Source organism: Talpa europaea, assembly GCF_964194135.1.
Source record: "Talpa europaea genome assembly, chromosome: 8".
NCBI lineage: Eukaryota > Metazoa > Chordata > Mammalia > Eulipotyphla > Talpidae > Talpa > Talpa europaea.
The window spans coordinates 31,601,241-31,618,490 of record NC_140075.1 but is presented as its reverse complement, the minus strand read 5'-3'; the positions used below and the strand labels follow the sequence as shown (position 1 = coordinate 31,618,490).

General features: G+C 54.0%; 1 protein-coding gene across 2 annotated transcripts; it reads left to right on the top strand.

The window, feature by feature from the left end:
- Nucleotides 1–1,516: 1,516 nt before the first annotated feature.
- RMDN3 (regulator of microtubule dynamics 3) lies at nucleotides 1,517–16,678 on the top strand (the record flags this gene model as incomplete). 2 transcript variants are annotated; one of them, XM_084239885.1, is made up of 12 exons in its annotated part: nucleotides 1,517–1,697; nucleotides 3,238–3,430; nucleotides 3,862–4,005; nucleotides 10,535–10,814; nucleotides 11,526–11,628; nucleotides 13,981–14,041; nucleotides 15,092–15,167; nucleotides 15,316–15,393; nucleotides 15,570–15,668; nucleotides 16,203–16,256; nucleotides 16,338–16,418; nucleotides 16,625–16,678. In XM_084239885.1, 12 exons carry the CDS (start codon nucleotides 1,517–1,519, stop codon nucleotides 16,676–16,678), a joined length of 1,404 nt encoding a protein of 467 aa, XP_084096011.1. The 2 variants fall into 2 exon arrangements, with proteins under 2 accessions (XP_084096011.1, XP_084096010.1); XM_084239884.1 differs by having other exon boundaries at nucleotides 3,847–4,005.
- Between the last annotated feature and the right edge of the window lie 572 nt (nucleotides 16,679–17,250).

Below are 17,250 nucleotides of genomic sequence, written 5' to 3'. Positions count from 1 at the left end.
TATACCCCAATTGTTGTATGCATAAAAAAACCAACCAACCAACCAACCCGAGTGGTATCTGAACCACTTCAAGCAGAGATCAGTCTCACCCAAATGTTAAAAATTTTTATTAGATGAATGAATTTTATTTACATTCTGGAAATGGAGAAGTTTATAACACTTAGTTCAATTAGTAAGAGTATAAGCTTTAAATTTTTAAAAAAGATTTTGTTTTTGCATAGAAGAGCTGGGGTCTAGGCCAGAGGTGGGGGGATTTTGGGGGGATGTGTGTGTAAGAGAGAGAGAGGAGAATGTCACCAGAGTGGGGAGCAGAGCAGGCAGATTTAGTGAAATACACTGCTAAGGGGAGCAATGGATGAGACGGGAGAGGTCTGCTGCGCCATGTGGGTAGCTCCCTGGCTGGGATCTAACTTAGGAGGCAGTGGTGACAGCCCTGAGACTTAACCCCTAGTCCACCAGGGAGGAACCCCTAGTCCACCAAGTCCACCGTTTTTTTTGTTGTTGTTGTTGTTTTGTTCTTTTAATGCTGGGGTATACTTTATGAATTTTCAAGGGTTAGCAGTACTCAGGGATCTCTTGTGGATAACCAGCAATTTATCTGTTCTAACTAATTTGAACTGAAAACAGCGCTATAAATGTAGTAAATGGCTTGAAAAAATTTATAAACTATTCAGTCGAGACCAAGAACGCGCCATGACAGCGCTGCGCACCGGGGACGGCACTTCGCAGTTAGGAGACTGAGTCGTTTAAGCAGAAGCAACAGGAGACCCGCAGGTCAGGGCGCGGGCGTGCTGAGCTGCTCTCCCGGGACAGCAGGGCTGACCGCAGGGAAAGGCGCCTCGGCCGCCGGCCTCTGGGGGCTCCGGCTCTGCATCCGGGCCAAGGAACGCCCCCGCTCCCCTCCCTCGCCCCCCCGCTCCCGTGCGCGGGTCTCCGGGCCCCTCTCGCGTGACCCCGCCCCTGCGCCCCCGGCCCCACCCCTCGGGGAAAACGGGCGGCGGAGGCGGAGCTTCGTGTGGTCATCTCATCGCGCCTTCTTAACAACGGCGCGCGTGGCTGATGGCGTCGCTCAGTGACGTCACGGTCATTGACAGCGTGAGGCGGCGCCGCCGCTGCCATGGTGGAGAGCAGCAAGGTGAGGGTCGGAATTCGCCTCCTCTCGCTCCCGGGCGCGCTCCCGGGGCGCGGGGAGGCCGGGCGCTGGCCGCGAGGACGGCGGGCCTGCTCGCAGCGTCCTGAGGCGCGGGAAGGAGCTGGAGCCCCAAACCGGTCAGGACGGGGGGCGTGTGGAGGGAAGGCAGGCGGCGTCCCGCGCGGGCGAGCGGCGCGGCGTCCGGGCGCTGTGGGCGGGCGGAAGATTTTAGGGTACGGATGGGGATGAGGGTAGTCGGGAGCCCAGGGTCTGAGGAAGTGAGCTGTCTTCAGGGGTTCGGCCTTAGGGGTGCGTGGACTGGACTCACGAATCTCTCACACCCCTCCCTTCGCCTCCGGCCCGCGCGGGCTCTGCAGGTGCGGCATGCCTAGGCTGGGGGCCTTTGGCGGCGCCCGCGCGGGGCTGGGACTGTTGCTGGGCACCGCCTCGGGCCTGGGATTCCTGTGTGCCCTTTACAGCCAGCGGTGGAAACGGACCCGGCATCATGGCCAGAGCCTGCCCAACTCCCTGGGTTACGCGCAGACTTCGGAGCCGGAGCACCAGGGTAAGGAGCCTGTCACTTGAGACCACAGGGAGGCTGGGCCTGGGGTCCCTCGCGGCGTTTACAGCCCCTGAAACTACTCTTTTCCCCTATAATCCCAGGAAAGAAGAGGGTGAAAAAAAATTTATCTTTCACTTTCAGTTGCGGCCACAGGTGTGCTGTCCATGTACTGACGCCACCTGTGCAGTGTGGGTGCGATGCTTTGAGTAGAGGACGAGGCCAAGGGAAGGCAAAAAGAATGATCTTGCAGGGATTCAGAGTCTTGAGATGTACATACTAGAAGGGGCCTTGGAGGTTATCTACTCCTTTTTGCTTTTAATCCCCCTTACGAGGAAACTGAAATTCAAAAAGATTGTGTAACTTTCGGGAGGTTGTCCTAGAGCAAGTAAGTGGCAGGATTGGGCCTGGCCACCTAGACCAGGGACTTCCATACCAGGAGCTGGGACTGCACTTACTGCAGTGGAAGCTGCACATGGTGGGGAGCCAGCCATGGCTGAAGTGGGCAGCGCTTTCAGCTTTGCAAACCTTTCACGTGAACGCACTTGAGCAAAGCACCTGCAGCTGGTTCAGATCACGCCCCTGAAGTTGGTATGCGAGGAGCATGCGGACCCTCGCTCGGGTTGATTAGAAATGCCTGTTTCTCCGATGACCGATGCCGGATGGATTGGCAAAATCATCATTGCCTTGGATGTCGACCGTCAGCATTTTAGAACCCAGTGGTCACCTGCAAGCGTGCTTGTCGCTCCTGCCTTTTCCTTGTGCTTGCTCATCTGTAACTTCTCAGCAGCTGTCTTCCGCCGAGCTTGGGAGAAAAGGGCCATGCCCCCAGGGATCTTTGTCGCTCACCGTTTCTGAACGTTACTGGGTGTGTTTTGTAATCTGGCCTTAATGCATTTATGCCTGGACTCTGGATCCTCCCTCCTTGTTTCTTTCCTGTTGTTTCACAGTTCCACCGCATTCTCTGAGGCAGTTACCTGTTTACTGGCATTTGGCCATTGGAATTTACCCAGCGCTCTGCTCAGGGCTTGGTAGTGATGTTTTTTCAAGGGGGGCAGGATGGGTTTTCTCTAGTGTAGCTGTTACCTCAGCAACGGCCCCTATTCTCTTGGCCTTGCTCTGATGAGACGAAATGAAGTTGTTGAGAGGAGCTGACTTTTCTCTGCTGTTCTTTGTGAAATGAGGTCAGAACTTGAGGAGCTCACTTTTCGTTTTGCTGTGGCTGGTATTGACCACCTGGGATTTGGGCTCATACAGTCAGGTGGTAGGTTTTCTTCACTAGAGTAGGGCAGCACACTCTCGCAAGCATTTTACATGGTCTGCCATGGAAGGTTCTTGAAACAGAGGGTTGTTATTTAGAGATTGGAACTTTGATAGTTTGCCGGGGCTTGTTATCAGGACCTAGTTGTGAGGGTACATTGTCTGAACCGCAAGGATCTTGTCTGTAAATTGAGCTCCAAAGAGAAGCAAGCGTTCCTGACTTCTAGGTCCCAGATCCTTTCGTCATACATGCCATGGGCATCGCAGTCTCCTGTCCTCCTTTCAGTGAGGCCATTGCGGGCAATCCCAGGTGAGGCTGGAGATGCTGCGGTGCTGCCCAACCTTCCACGAGCAGGGCAGGAGGAGGTGCTGGACCGCCTGGACTTTGTGCTGACCAGTCTGGTGGCCCTGCGGCGGGAGGTGGAGGAGCTGCGGAGCAGCCTGCAGGGGCTGGCTGGGGAGATTGTTGGGGAGGTTCGGTGAGTACCAGTCTCCTTTGCTGCCTTGTTCGCTGCCCGCCCCACTTCCCTGCCTCTAGCCTTTACAGCCGAGGTGTGTCCGGCCTCTGCTGTCTGTTGCTAAGGAAGAAGCCTTTTTTATTTCTTTTCCCACAACTTCTCACCTTGTCTGGGGGGAAGTCATCTGCTTGGTTCCTGGCTTGCACACATCCTTTCTGGGTCTGGCCCCTGCGGTCTGTTGTAGCAGCTGAAACACTTTGCGCAGGCGCACCGTGTCTGCTGTGCGGCCGGGCGGGGAGCTGCCCTTCGTGCTTTCCCGGGGGAGGGGGGGGGGACGGGACACGCAGGGTTTGCTCTGCTCTTGGCCCTTTAGTGAAGAGTGGTGTAAGAGGCTTCCTCCCGGGGAGGAGGCGACAGGCTGGATGGGGCCTAGAAAGGGGCCTGCTTTTCAGATCCCATTTGGAAGAGAACCAGAGAGCGGCGCGGCGACGAAGGTTCCCGTTTGCCCGGGAGAGGAGCGACTCCACGGGCTCCAGCTCCGTGTACTTCACGGCCGCGTCGGGAGCCGCGCTCACAGACGCCGAGAGCGAAGGCGGGTGAGTCTCCTGGAAACGTCGTTCTCCAGCAGATGATGTTCTGTAAACAATGGGGAATTCAGACCAGGCAGCTGTAATCAATTTTTGGAAGAAAGTGCGCGTGTGAATGAAATAAAATACGGAGCAGCCGCCCCAGAACCCGTCCGCCGGCGAGCGCCCAGACGCCAGTGTTGCCTGGTCGCCGCCTGCCCGGAGGCCGTAGGGCGGCGCTTTCCCTGGCCAAGGACTTTGCAGGTGTAGCGTTAGGCCTTTGTCTCATCGGGTGAGCGCCAGCCTGAGCTGGGCCGAGCGCCCTTCCCGCAGGGGCGCCCCGCAGCTCGCGCAGCCTCGGGCCAGGGCGGGGTCGCTGTTGGGGCGCTGGGGTTGCGCGGTGAACATCTGCTGGGAGCGGCGGTTTGATGTTAAGCCATGAGTGCCATTCGGAAACCTTTTTATTTTTGTTTACGTTTTGGCTACCTTTCCCACGTGGAAACTTTGATCCGAAGAAGGCTGGAGTCTGAGTCAGTAACTGTCGTGGTGCCCGATGCATCTGCCTTTGTCCGCACAGCTCGGTCGTCTGGGGGCCGGTGTGAGGTCTAGAAACTGACCTGTCCTTGGTGGCCGCGCCTGACCTTTCTCCTCAAGGGGAAAGTTGGCTCAGAGAACAGACAGGGGTTCTGTCAGGTCAGGTGATGCATCTATAAAGATGCACATGGACACGAGTTAAAACTAGCCATTCAGGGTCATCCTTGCAGCACCGTCCTGCTTGCACCCAGACGCCTCGTGAAACTACTGTCTATTCCTCTGCGACAGACACTTTGTGAGCACTTTATTTTTTAACTTAATTTTTTCTTTGGGGGGTGTGTGAGCACTTTAGATGTATTTTCTCACTTAATTCTCATAAGGATTCTGGGAGGTAGTGTTGCTGTTCTTCCTGTTCCTCAGATGGAGATGTGAGGCCTGGTGGGGTTTGATGCCATGCCCAGGACTCTTCAGCCACGACATGCACGCTTGGTCCCCCTCTCCTGACAGGGTGGCTCATCAGCAGGGATGTGAGAGAGCCTTGGATGAGACAGGGCCTGCTTCTCAGGGCACAAAGGGCTTTTTCAGGAAGATGGCGCCGGCGTGCCTTGGGTGTTCTTCTCGTTGGCTGAGCACTACCCCAGCTCACTGCGCAGAAGACCTGCACGTCGTGCTGCAGTTTATTCCGTACATCTTACTCAAGACTGTTAGCCTTGTTTTCTTGTCTGGGCCATTGTATTCTCCTCCCTCTCCTCAAATTTTTTTTTTTTTTGGTAAGATTTATTTATTTATACATATAAGAGCTGGGGTACAGGCCAGAGATTGGGGGGGGGGAGAGGATTCACCAGAGACAGACCTGGGAACAGAACAGGCAGATGTACTGAAATACATTGCTGAGGGGAGCAGCGGGTGAGACAGGAGAGGTCTGCTGAGCCATGTGGGTAGCTCCCTGACCGGGGGATCAAACTCGTGCTGCAGAGGCTGCAGAGGCTGCAGACAGCTTCATAGTGCTGTGCTTAACCCTTTGTGTCACCAGGGAGGCCCCTCATTTGATTTTGAGAAAATGTTTTATGCTTTCCCTGTCACTGCTGTTGTCTGGATTTCATTGTCACCAAGGTGCCTCTTGAAACAAGTCTTGGTGAGGCTTTAGTACCCCGCTAATGACTGCTGTTGTATGGGTCACCTGACCCCTGTTGTCTGTATTCTCAAGGACTAGTAGAAGTGGCCCTTTCTTTTTTTTCCTTTTTTTTTGTTTAAAGATTTATTTATGCATACAAGAACTGGGGTACAGGGCCTCCCTGGTGGTGCAAGGGGTTAAGATGCAACCTCTGGAGCTAACTGCAGCATCGCAGCACAAGTTCAATCCCTGGCCGGCCAGGGAGCTACCCACATGGCGCAGCAGACCTCTCCTGTCTCGCCTGCTGCTCCCCTCAGCAGTGTATTTCAGTCTGCCTGTTCTGTTCCCCACTCTGTCTCTGGTGAATCCTCTCACCCCCGCACCTCTGGCCTGTAACCCCGTTCTTGTATGCATAAATAAATCCTTAAAAAAGAAAAAAAAAAGAACTGGGGTACAGGCCAGAGGTGTGTGGTGAGAGGATTCAGATCAACTGACACTGCTGAGGGGAGCAGCAGGCGAGTCAGGAGAGGTCTGCTGTGCCATGTGGGTAGCTCCCTGGCCGGGGCTTGAACTCATGCAGCAGAGGCTGTGGATAGCTTCACATTGCGTCTTAACCCCTCGCGCCACCTGGGAGGCCCAGAAGTGGCCCTTTCTATTCAATTTGCCTAATAACCTCTGGCCAACATACGCTTCTGGAGGGCTATGTTAGAGGAGGGGGCAGAAATGAAATTATGATAGTATTGACACACCTGGATTGAAAAGGCTAAAGTAGTGGGTCACTTGGGTGGAGAATTATCACTTGAACTTTGTAAGAGGGTAGAACAGAAGAGTAGTTACGGCTCTGCTCAGGATCAGGATGTAGAACTCAGGGTTCTTCATGATGATTTTAGGAAGTTGTATACATTTGTGGCCACTGAGAGCCAGAGGTTAACCAGGGAAACCTGTGGGTGCATCACTGTTTGGGGTGTCACTGGGACTCCCAAGACCATAAAGGGAACAGGACAAGCCTCCCAGCAGCCTGTGTGGGAGGGCAGCAGGGCAGTAGGAAGGTGCTTCTTCAGTTAGAGTTTCAGCAGAGGGGGCCTCCCCGGTGGTGCAGCAGTTGAGCGCTGGGCTGCAAAGCTGCTGCAGTGCCGGTTCGATCCCCGGCTGCCAGGCGAGGGTCCCACATGGCGCGCAGACCTCTCCGGCCGCCCGCTGCTCCCCTCAGCAGGGTACTTCGGTCCCTCTGCCTGCTCTGCTCCCCGCTCTGGCTCTGGTGAATTCTCTCACCCTCCCGCACTTCCGACTGTACCCAGTGCTGGTATAAATAAGTAAATCTTAAAAAAAATTATAAAAAAAAAAAACTTTAAATAAAATTTCAGCAGACTCGGCCCATGACTGATCCTGTGACATGTGGTGCAAGACGGGTGTAGCTGGCTGCTATCTGGGCCAGCGGCCACAGTGGGTAATTCTTAACTGCAATGGTCAGTGCAATGTAGGTCAGAGGAGATTCTGAGAGACCACACACTCTGGGCTGACTTTGAGCATGCAGGCCTGGGGGAGTGCTGCTCCGAGGGGTGGAGAGCTCCCAGGGAGTCAAGTGAATGTGGCAGAGCCAGACTCCCCAGTGGGTGTGTGAGCTGGTTCCCTGAGCATTGTCCCACGCGCAGCTTTATTCCCTCCCCGTCAGAATGCAGCCGGCCCTAGCGAGCCTTCTGGGCTTCCCAGCCACGGAGGGTTGCCTGTACCCTCATCGCCTCTCCTTAGGCATTCATCACTTCACTTAAGTTGCGCTCATCTTCCCTACCACTAGGTCTCGTAGGGTTAGGATCCAGGCCTGTCTTTTTTTTTTTTTAACATTTATTTATTTATACAAGAACCGGGGTACAGGCCAGATGTGCGGGAGGGTGAGAGGATTCACCAGAGACAGAGCAGGGAACAGAACAGGCAGACTGACTGAAATACACTGCTGAGGGGAGCAGCGGCCGAGACAGGAGAGGTCTGCCGCGCCATGTGGGACCCTCGCGGCTGGCCGGGATTGAACCTGCGCTGCAGAGGCTGCGGGCAGCTTCGCAGCCCAATGCTCAACCATTGCACCACCAGGGAGGCCCCAGGCCTGTCTCTCTCGATTGTCTCAGAGGAACCCCTCTAATAGGGCTTAGGAAGAGCTGAAAGAAATTTAATTGCTAAGAGGAAGTAATGATCACTGACTTGCAGGATATCTTTAGGTGGCCTAGGGGTTAAGTCTCAGCGCTACCACTGTGAAGGCTCACTGAGACGGCCTGAGGTTAATCCCCAGCCAGGGAGGTGCCCCACACGGCGCAGCAGACCTTCTGTCTAGCCCGCTGCTCCCCTCGGCAGTGTATTTCAGTACATCTGCCTGTTCTACTCCCCACTCTGTCTCTGGTGAATCCTCTGGCCTACCCCCCAGTTCTTCTATGCAAAAATATCTTTAAAGAAAAAAAGAGTCGCTCTGTCCTGCATCGAGTCTTGGGTCCTTGATGGGGACAGTGGGTTCTACCCGAGTACAAAGACCCAAAGGGCCTTTTCAAAGGCCCCGCCAGTCCCTGACCTAAAAAATGGCAGAGCATGTCAGACAGAAGTACCCTGGAAGCCCATAGGCTGTTGTTGGGGCACGTTTGCTCTCTGCTCGTGCTGAGGGCTGGGGGAGCGGCAGATGAGTAAGGCAGAGCCCCTCTGGGGCCGAGGTGCAGTAAAAGGCACCTGCATCACCCCAGCCTCCTCCCCACCTCCCAGGGCTCTACCCCTCAGGCTTTTCCTTGACTGAACTCCCCAGTGCTTTTAGACCCTAAAGCCCCGCAGGACTGTCCTCCTGGCTCAGCTCCCTGCAGTCTGTGCCAACACCCGTGCTCTGGAGGCCTGAGAGCAGGGAGACTCCAGAGTTCAACTCCCTCTTGGCCAAGACAGTTCTGTCCTCAATGGATGACAAAACTGAGCCTTTCTACCCCAGACAATCCAGTTACCCATTTTGCCTGGGTGGGGCACTGGTGGAGATTTGATTTTGTCATTTGGGTCACTGTCTGAAGGGATCGCTGGAAGCTCTAGGCCGTACCTCTTTATGGTCTTGCTCCTCACCACACAGGTTGGTCGTGAAATCTGATAACATACTTTTCCCTGTCCCTTTACTTTTTTTTAAAAAAAAGACTGGGAGAGATACCTGTTTATTTTTTTATTTTTAAAGATTTATTTATTTATTTATACAAGCACTGGGTACAGTCAGAAGCGCGGGAGGGTGAGAGAATTCACCAGAGCCAGAGCGGAGAGCAGAGCAGGCAGAAGGACCGAAGTACACTGCTGAGGGGAGCAGCGGGCGGCAGGAGAGGTCTGCGCGCCATGTGGGACCCTCCTCCGGTGGCCGAGGAGGAGCAGCCGGGGATGGAACCGGCGCTGCAGAAGCTGCGGGCAGCTTTGCAACCCAGCGCTCAACTGCTGCGCCACCGGGGAGGCCCTGTCCCTTTACTTTCTAAAGTTCTAGAGGGGAAAGGTTATAAGGCAGGGTGAGATTAGGAAGTTAAGTGCTGCTGGGGTCCCCTGGTAGATCTCTGTGGAAGCTCCTCTATAAAGTAGTCAGCACAGATTGGGCACCAGGTCTGGGTGCCCATGTGGTGCCTTCAGAGCCTGCCTCCTGGTCACTGGCTTTCTGGGTGAGGAAGATGGCACTTTCAGCTGCTGACTTTAGCACATTTTGATTTGGATTTATTTGTAGTTGCTTTTCTCATCTCACTTTTGTTCCAGCCATAGGGATCCTACCCCTTTTCCTTCCAGAATGGAGAAAGTCTCCCTTAAGTGATCCTAAGATCATCCCTGTGCCTCAGCACCTTCTGGCTCTGATAATACACCTGCTTTACCTTCACTCAGCCTGAAGGGCTCTTTGCTAGAAGGTTCTGGCCTACGAAGTCTTCTCTGCTCAGTTTTGGTCTGATTCATGTGGCAACCAGGGAAAACACCCTAATAAGCTGCTGGTGGAGGCCAGCATCATCGTCCTCTCCTGCCTCTAGCTGTTGCGAAGAGCCCCACACCCACCCCAGTGAGTTCCCAAAGGTTCCTCCTGCTGTGGCATAGGTTAGCTTGGAACAAAGGTACACATTGAGAAAGAAAATGTGGATATGTGGCTGCCCATGGCCTCGGAGGCTGGCACCCACCCATGTTGGTTCTGGCAGGTGCCTTTGGCTGATAAGCAGAAATGATTACCAAGTCCTTAGCCTGGTGAGTTGTCTAGTTCAGATCAGCCCCACCTACATTTTTATCTTGAGCAGTTCTTAGAATTTTGCTCACTAAAGCACAAATAGAAAAGACAGAAAAAATTACCTTTAATTCATCTGCTTGTTTTTTTTTTTTTAAGATTGATTTATGCATACAAGAGCTGGGGTACAGGCCAGAGGTGCATCCTCTGGTGAGAGGATTCACCAGAGACAGAGCGGAGAGCAGAACAGGCAGATCTACTGAAATACACTGCTGAGGGGAGCGGTGGGCGAGACAGGAGAGGTCTGCTGCGCCATGTGGGTAGCTCCCTAGCCGGGGAGTGAACTTGTGCTGCAGTGCGGATAGCTTCATAGGTTTCCTCTTAACCTCTTGCGCCACCAGGGAGGCCCTACTCTGAGTTCTGTTGGCAACATTTTGATACCTACCTCTCTAGGCCTTTTTTTATGTTTTCTGGCAGACTTGGTGGTAACTAAGCAGGGGTTCTCTGTTGCTCACATGGCCCGGGTTGGTCACTCATGCCTCTCAGGTTATTTTTCCAGGCCACAGTTCCCATAGGAAGTTTTCTCCGGGGGACTAATTCTGCTCATAAGCAGCGGGGATGGTTCCTTCTTGGTGCTTTGGACAATGCCACGAGACTTCGGGGGGTGGGTGCTCTGAGGCCGAGTTATCCCCTCCCTTGACCCCGTCACTTCACTTCTCCGCCAGTTACACAACAGCCAATGCCGAGTCTGACTACGAGCGGGACTCCGACCGGGAGAGTGAAGATGGGGACGATGAAGTGATCTGTGAGACTGTGAAGATGGGGAGAAAGGATTCTCTGGACCTGCAGGTGGCTTCCAGCCAGGTGCCTGCCGCCCTGGAGGCTGGAGGCTGCTCTGGCCTGGAGGAGGTGCTGCCCCTCCTTCGGCAGGCGGACGAGCTGCACCGGGGCAGTGAGCAGAGCAAGCGGGAGGGCTTCCAGCTGCTGCTCAACAAGAAGCTTGAGGTAAGGCCCCAGCTGCCTGTCCCCCCCCCCCCGCCCCCCCCGGGGCAGCTAGATGTGGTCACTCACCTGCACAGTGACTTGGAAAGGGAAATGAGGGGAGATGGTTGTGGTTCTGCCTTGGGCGCCCAGGGCGGCGCATCTTATTCCAATGGCGGACAGGCCTCCTGTAGCGCCGACTGCAAAACCACCCCACCTCTCACTGCAGGAGGGCATCCGGAGGCCTGGAATGCTGTGTTCCTCTCCTAGCTCCCCTGACGCAGTGCCCAAGCTGCTGCCCCTGCTTCAAGTTTCTACCACAAGTGACGTGTGTGCACGCGCGCGTGTCAATCGAATGCCACCCCTTTTCCTTAGGTTCACAGCCAAAATTTGTTTGTCCAGGTGTAAAGGCCCCCAAAGTTAGACTCCTCCCGCTTTGGGTATTTCCATTTTCTTCCTGTGCCGGCAAGGCTTCGCGCCCGCTCTGCCTCCACTGCGCCTTGGGATTGACCTTTTCCTCCTCAGTGTCAGGCGCTCGCTGTTGTGCAACCTGTTGGCTGGAGATGTGTCGCCAGTTAACTGCATGTGGGAGGTCACAGGAGTGGGGGGCTGTGCGTAAGGCTGATTGTTTTGTAACAGCGGTTTGGAAACAAACCTGGAGTAGGGGAGAAGGCCAGGGGCCCAACTCCGTGACGCTGAGGAAAGGGCGCCTCATTTGCTCTATTTGGTCTGCAGCATGGAAGCCAGCAGGACTTTCTCTGGCGCCTGGCTCGGGCCTACAGTGACATGTGCGAGCTCAGTGAGGAGGCGAGCGAGAAGAAGACATACGCCCAGGAGGGTAAGTGCCCAGGGCTGCCCGGGAAGGTGGCTGTCCCAGGGCGAAGCAGCCGGGGTCCAGCAGAACCACACAGGCCGCGGCACTTCCGGCTCATCTCACTAGGGACACACTCAGGCTCCAAGGGGCCTCGGCTTCCTCCTTAGGGCAGAGATGGCTGCAGGTTGTCGGAGCTTGGGGCTTAGCAGGTGCACGTTTTTGAGTAGTTATGTCACGTTAGCGTGATTCTTCTTATTCCCAGCCACAGAGGGGCCCAGACCCCTGAATGTGAAGGGGTATTTTGCTGCTGCAGAATCTGGTTTCAGTCATGGAGCCTGTGGGGCAGCTGTTCTGAGGATAGGGTGAGTGGGGTGTATTTGGCAAGCGCCTAGAAGCAGCAGTTTGGCTGAGCAATCCTTGGGATCTACTCAGCAACAGCACCCCCGTTGTCAGACGCTGTGCCCCGGTGGTAGGTCCATCCACCTTAGGCCAGGCACGGGCTCCTCCTTGTTTGTCATGACGTCACGCGGTCCTGGTGATTGCAAGAGACTGGTCTCTGGGACAGGTGATGTGTCTGAGCCTGGCACCGCCGGTCTTGTTACTCAGAGCTGACAGAACTATGAAGCGCACATCCATCTCCTTCCCCACTTTTATTAGCAGAACCATGCAACTATTACTGAATCTCCGATAATCTAGAATCTGACGGCATGTCAAGGTCACTGCTCTAAACATTGTAGAATTCTCTTGCCCTAACTAGAGCAGGCTATGGGGTTGAATGTTTGATACAAGTCTTCAAAAAAAAAAAAAAAAACAAAACCAAAAAACTGCTGGAAGTTGTAACAAGTGGCACTTAGTTTGTTTTTCTTTTCAAAACAGTTTCTATTTTCCCTCCTAAATTTCAGATGAAATCAGCCGATCGGCTTTGGACTCTTGGTGTACCTATTAGCACTAGCAGCCGGCAGCACGGTCTTTTAAGGCAGAGATGCCACAGCCAGTGTTGGTCCAGTTCGGTTTCCCCAGCTTAGTGTTCCCAGTTGTCTGTTGCTGCTGGAGGCCAGACGGCTGGAGTGTCTTAAAGACACTTTTTTTTAATAAAAAATATTTATTTATGCATACAAGAACTGGGGTATAGGCCAGAAGTGCAAGGGGTGATTCATCAGAGACAGTGGGAAACAAACAGGCAGACTGACTGAAACACACTGCGGAGGGAAGCAGCGGGTGAGACAGGAGAGGTCTGCTGCGCCATGTGGGTAGCTCCCTGACCAGGATCAAACTTGTGCTGCAGTGGCTACAGATAGCTCATACTGCTGCGACTTAAGGGGATGTCATTGTGTCCCTTGCACCACCAGGGAGGCCCTTCAAGACACTTCTAAGACCATCCCTGCTAAAGCTGAAGTTCTTTATATTCTAGCTCTAGAAGCTGGACTACCACCAGAAGGCAGCTGTGCTGTGGGCTCCCAGGCCATCACTGTTCATCTGTCCAGCTTAGCAGGAACTAGCTGTCTCATTTTGCGCTGTGTATTCTCCTAGTGAGATGCTCTGAAGGGACAGAACTCCCCGAGAACAATGTCTTTTGTTGGCAGGTCTCTGTGGTCCTTCTGTTTAGAAAGGGGGACACTGGGCTCTCCCTGGCCATGTTAAAAATGTACTCCTATTTGTTGTACATTGTACCACATTACCCCTGGAGTTTGAGGAAACATTTCAAATGAGACAACCCACCATCTCAGCACTTTAATTTCATTCCATTTCTTCCATGTTCCAAGTCCCCTCTCCATTTCAACAGAGGGAGAAGGCCCATTCTGCAGTGTGCTCGGCGTAGACGCGGCGGTCCTCCTCTGGAGGGATGCAGGTTCCTTCACACTCTAGGGAACGAACGCTTGTCAAGGCGTTCACATGGGTGGGCCTTGATTGCTGTTCATTGTGGCACCTAGGAAACTTGGGTAAGACTAAGTGAAAGTCAAGGCTCTTGTGAAGCATGTTGGCCTTGAGCCATGATGATTATTTTTAGATCAGGGATCGCTCTGAAAATTTGACCAAAGCCGTGGCCCCTCTTAGTAAAACGCACATGTACCTGCAGCCTCAGAGGGCTTCAGACACCCTGAAGCCTACCCACACGTAAGGCCTATTGTGAAGTTGGGGTCTTTTCATTTTTTGAAATGCTTGGACACCAGGGTGGGGACTGGTACAGCAGACTAGCCGGGGCAGCAGAGGACAGAGAGAGAAATAAAGTCATCCCCGAGCAGCTTTCTGCAGTCATCAAGTTCCGGTCAGGCGGTCGGGGTGGGCGAGCACTACAGCAGCCGTTCTGTCAGCCCGTCCTCTCCACGTCAGTGTGCTCGGGAGGAACGACTGACTCTGGATCACCTTTGTTTGCAGGAAAAGAAGCTGCTGAGGCTGCTCTGGAGAAGGGGGACGAGAGCGCTGACTGTCACCAATGGTAATGACTCGCGGTGGGGTCTGGGCGCGCCCTTCCTCCGCCCCGGCCCTGACGGCTCTGCCGGGGGAGCCAGGAGAGGGCGCTCTGGCTTTTCTTTCCATCCAGCCCCCAGCCAGGAACCCAGGGAAGTTTTCTTTGGGAGGCGCCTTGGGGTGGGGCAAGAAGTACTAACTCTCTCTGCTGAGGCTTGGGGAAAGAGGATGGCTCTTAGGAAACTACCCGGCCACACAACCTGTGGGTTCTTGGCTCCTTGGAGAGGCTGCGCTCATTGGCATCACCCCTCCCCTGCACAAGCCCCCGTCTCCCCTAGCTGCAGCCCACAGCTCGTAGTGGACTCTGGCTTCTTTGCTTCGCTGGCATGAGGAAAGGATGTATGACCTCACCCCCAGGAAACGCAGCCGTCAGCCAGCTTACAAAGCAGCAGCCCTGTTCCTCGGGGGGGTGGGGTGGGGTAGGGTGGGGTGGGGGGGAGAATGGAGCACCGAGACCTTCGTTTTGGAAGGCAGGAGGGAGCTCGCGGGCTCGGTTCCCGTGAGAGGGCACGCGGCGGCGGAGACTGGGAGGGTCTTTCTGCCTCCGCTTCTGCTGGCTCTCAGGTTTAAAGATTTCTAGAGCATCCCATCCCACTCCAGTTTGTCCTAGAAAATGTTTACAAGTTCCAGTGATACATCCACGTACTTCTAAGGCTGAGATTTTTCAGCAGTGTCTACCCAGGGGACCAGAAAGGCAGTGTACTCAGGACTCGCCACTGAGTGACCCTTTACGACACCCGTGGCTGTACTCGTGGGGAGAATCTGGGCGGAGATCTTAATATTAAGAGATTTACTATGGAGGACTCAGCCTCTAAACCTAGTAGCTTTGGAGAACGGTTAACCTACCCCTGTGTTTGCTAAAGGACATGAATGAGGCCCACAGGTCTGAGCGCGGGACCGACAACGGAGCACTTCCAGCTCCAGCGGACGGGGCAGCACAGGCCACTGGCGGGAAGCACTTCCTTGCAGTGACAGTTCCCAGGCCTTGTCCTGAGCTTGCTGCCGCTTTTGCCCTCAGGTATGCGGTGCTTTGTGGTCAGCTGGCTGAGCATGAGGGCATCCAGAAGCGTGTCCTGAGTGGCTTTAGCTTCAAGGTGAGGAAAGGCCTCCCCGTCCCTGTGCTGGCAGAGTCCAGCCCCCTTGCTCTGTGCCAGCTCCCGGCAGAGGGCGTTGCTGTCGCCGCTAGGACGCACCGCCCTCTTCCCAGCCCCGTGTGAGATGTGTGTCTGCTTCCCCGCGCAGGAGCATGTGGACAAAGCCATCGCTCTGCAGCCGGACAACCCCATGACTCACTTTCTACTTGGCAGATGGAACTACCAGGTGCGCTGAATTTCGGGGCTGGCCCCAGGTGTCCGGCATGCGAGGTCCTCAGGCTGGTCCCAAGTGCCCCTTCCTCAATAGACTATCACTGGTGACTGGACTCAGGTCTGGTTGGCCCTGTCTTGGTATCAACTAGTCAGTATCTTAAAGATATTTCATCATCGCTTTGGTGGCAGGTTTCTCACCTAACCTGGCTGGAAAGAAAAACCGCCACAGCCTTGTCTGAGAGTCCTCTAAGCGCCACCGTGCAGGATGCACTCCAGAGCTTCCTCAAGGTACTAGGGAAGGATGGCGAGCAGCCAAACATGACAAAATGTGGCTGGTTTTATTGGCTGGGCAAGGGAGAGAGGGTGTTCTTGTAAGGGGAAATGTTCTATTTGCCTCTTCTATGGGAAAGGGAGAACCACCTGGAAATTTCATTAAAAATACAGACTCCCAGGGCCTCCCCTGGTGGCGCAGCGGTTGAGCGCTGGGTTGCGAAGCTGCCCACAGCCTCTGCAGCGCTGGTTCGATCCCCGGCTGCTCCCCGGCCACCGGAGGAGGGTCCCACATGGTGCGCAGACCTCTCCTGCCGCCCGTTGCTCCCCTCAGCAGTGTACTTCGGTCCTTCTGCCTGCTCTGCTCCCCGCTCTGGCTCTGGTGAATTCTCTCACCCTCCCGCGCTTCTGACTGTACCCAGTGCTTGTGTATTAAAAAAAAAAAAAAAAAAAAAAAAAGTTTAAATAAATAAATAAAAATACAGACTCCCAGACCCACTCCCAAAGTTTTTGGCCTGACTTGAGTTTGGAAATCCCTTCTCCTTTTTTCAGGTTGAAGAACTACAGCCAGGATATTCCAAAGCAGGGAGGGTCTATATTTCCAAGGTAAACTCACCTGCCCATTTCAGCACGGATGAGAGGCTGGTAGTAGTATTTTTCCCAGGGCTCACTGTTGGCTTTTCGCAGTGCTACAGAGAACTGGGGAAAAACATGGAAGCTAGAGAGTGGATGAAGTTGGCCCTGGAGCTGCCAGTCGTCACTAAGGAGGTAGTCATTTTAAGAGCTTTGCTACCACTGGCTTCCATTCCTCCTGCATATGTATCTCACCTAGAGTTCACAGGGTCCCGGCTACCCGGGGGAAGTAGGGGAAAGGTTCTAAGAGCTCAGAGAGGACCCCTCTTGTCAGGTATCAGTGGTTTGGGAAATGTTGGCTCAGATTTTGGGTTCTAGCCCTGTTTTCTTTGTCTCCTTAGGACTCAGCTTTCCAGAAGGACCTGGAAGAATTGGAAGTAATTTTAGGAGAATAATCAGATTTTGATGGCCTTTACGGGGAAAGAAATCAAGTCTTTAGGCTCTGCTTAGATCAGGAAACTGAGCAAGACTGTTTAAGGGAGGGTCCCAACTCTTGGGTTTGATGGGTACCTGCTACTGTTGCCCCAGTTTTTCTTGCCCGTTGTCCACGGGTTAATTTATTCTAATCCCTTACCTAATCTGAAATTGGGGATGTACTTGAGGCCTGGGTTTTTGTTCTCTCCCTCAAGCGAATGCTTAAAAAATCAAGACTACTAGAGCACTGAAGGCTACTTCAAAGCGCTATAGGGACAAAATACAGAACCGTCCTTGCCAATATTTTTCACTAATATTAACACCAAAGTATACAGCTCTAAATCACACCTGCCTACCAGGGTACAAGGGCGGGCCAGGGCAGGTCACAGATACGGCCTTCGCTCACCTAGCATGTGGATTCTAACTGTTTCCTGGGCTGGACCACTTGGCTTTTGGCAGCTTTGGGGGTGACAGCAGGTGGCATAACATGACGCAACAGCCTGTGAGACTCTGTAAAATGATGATCTGAGGAGTTGCCTGGAATATATATTTT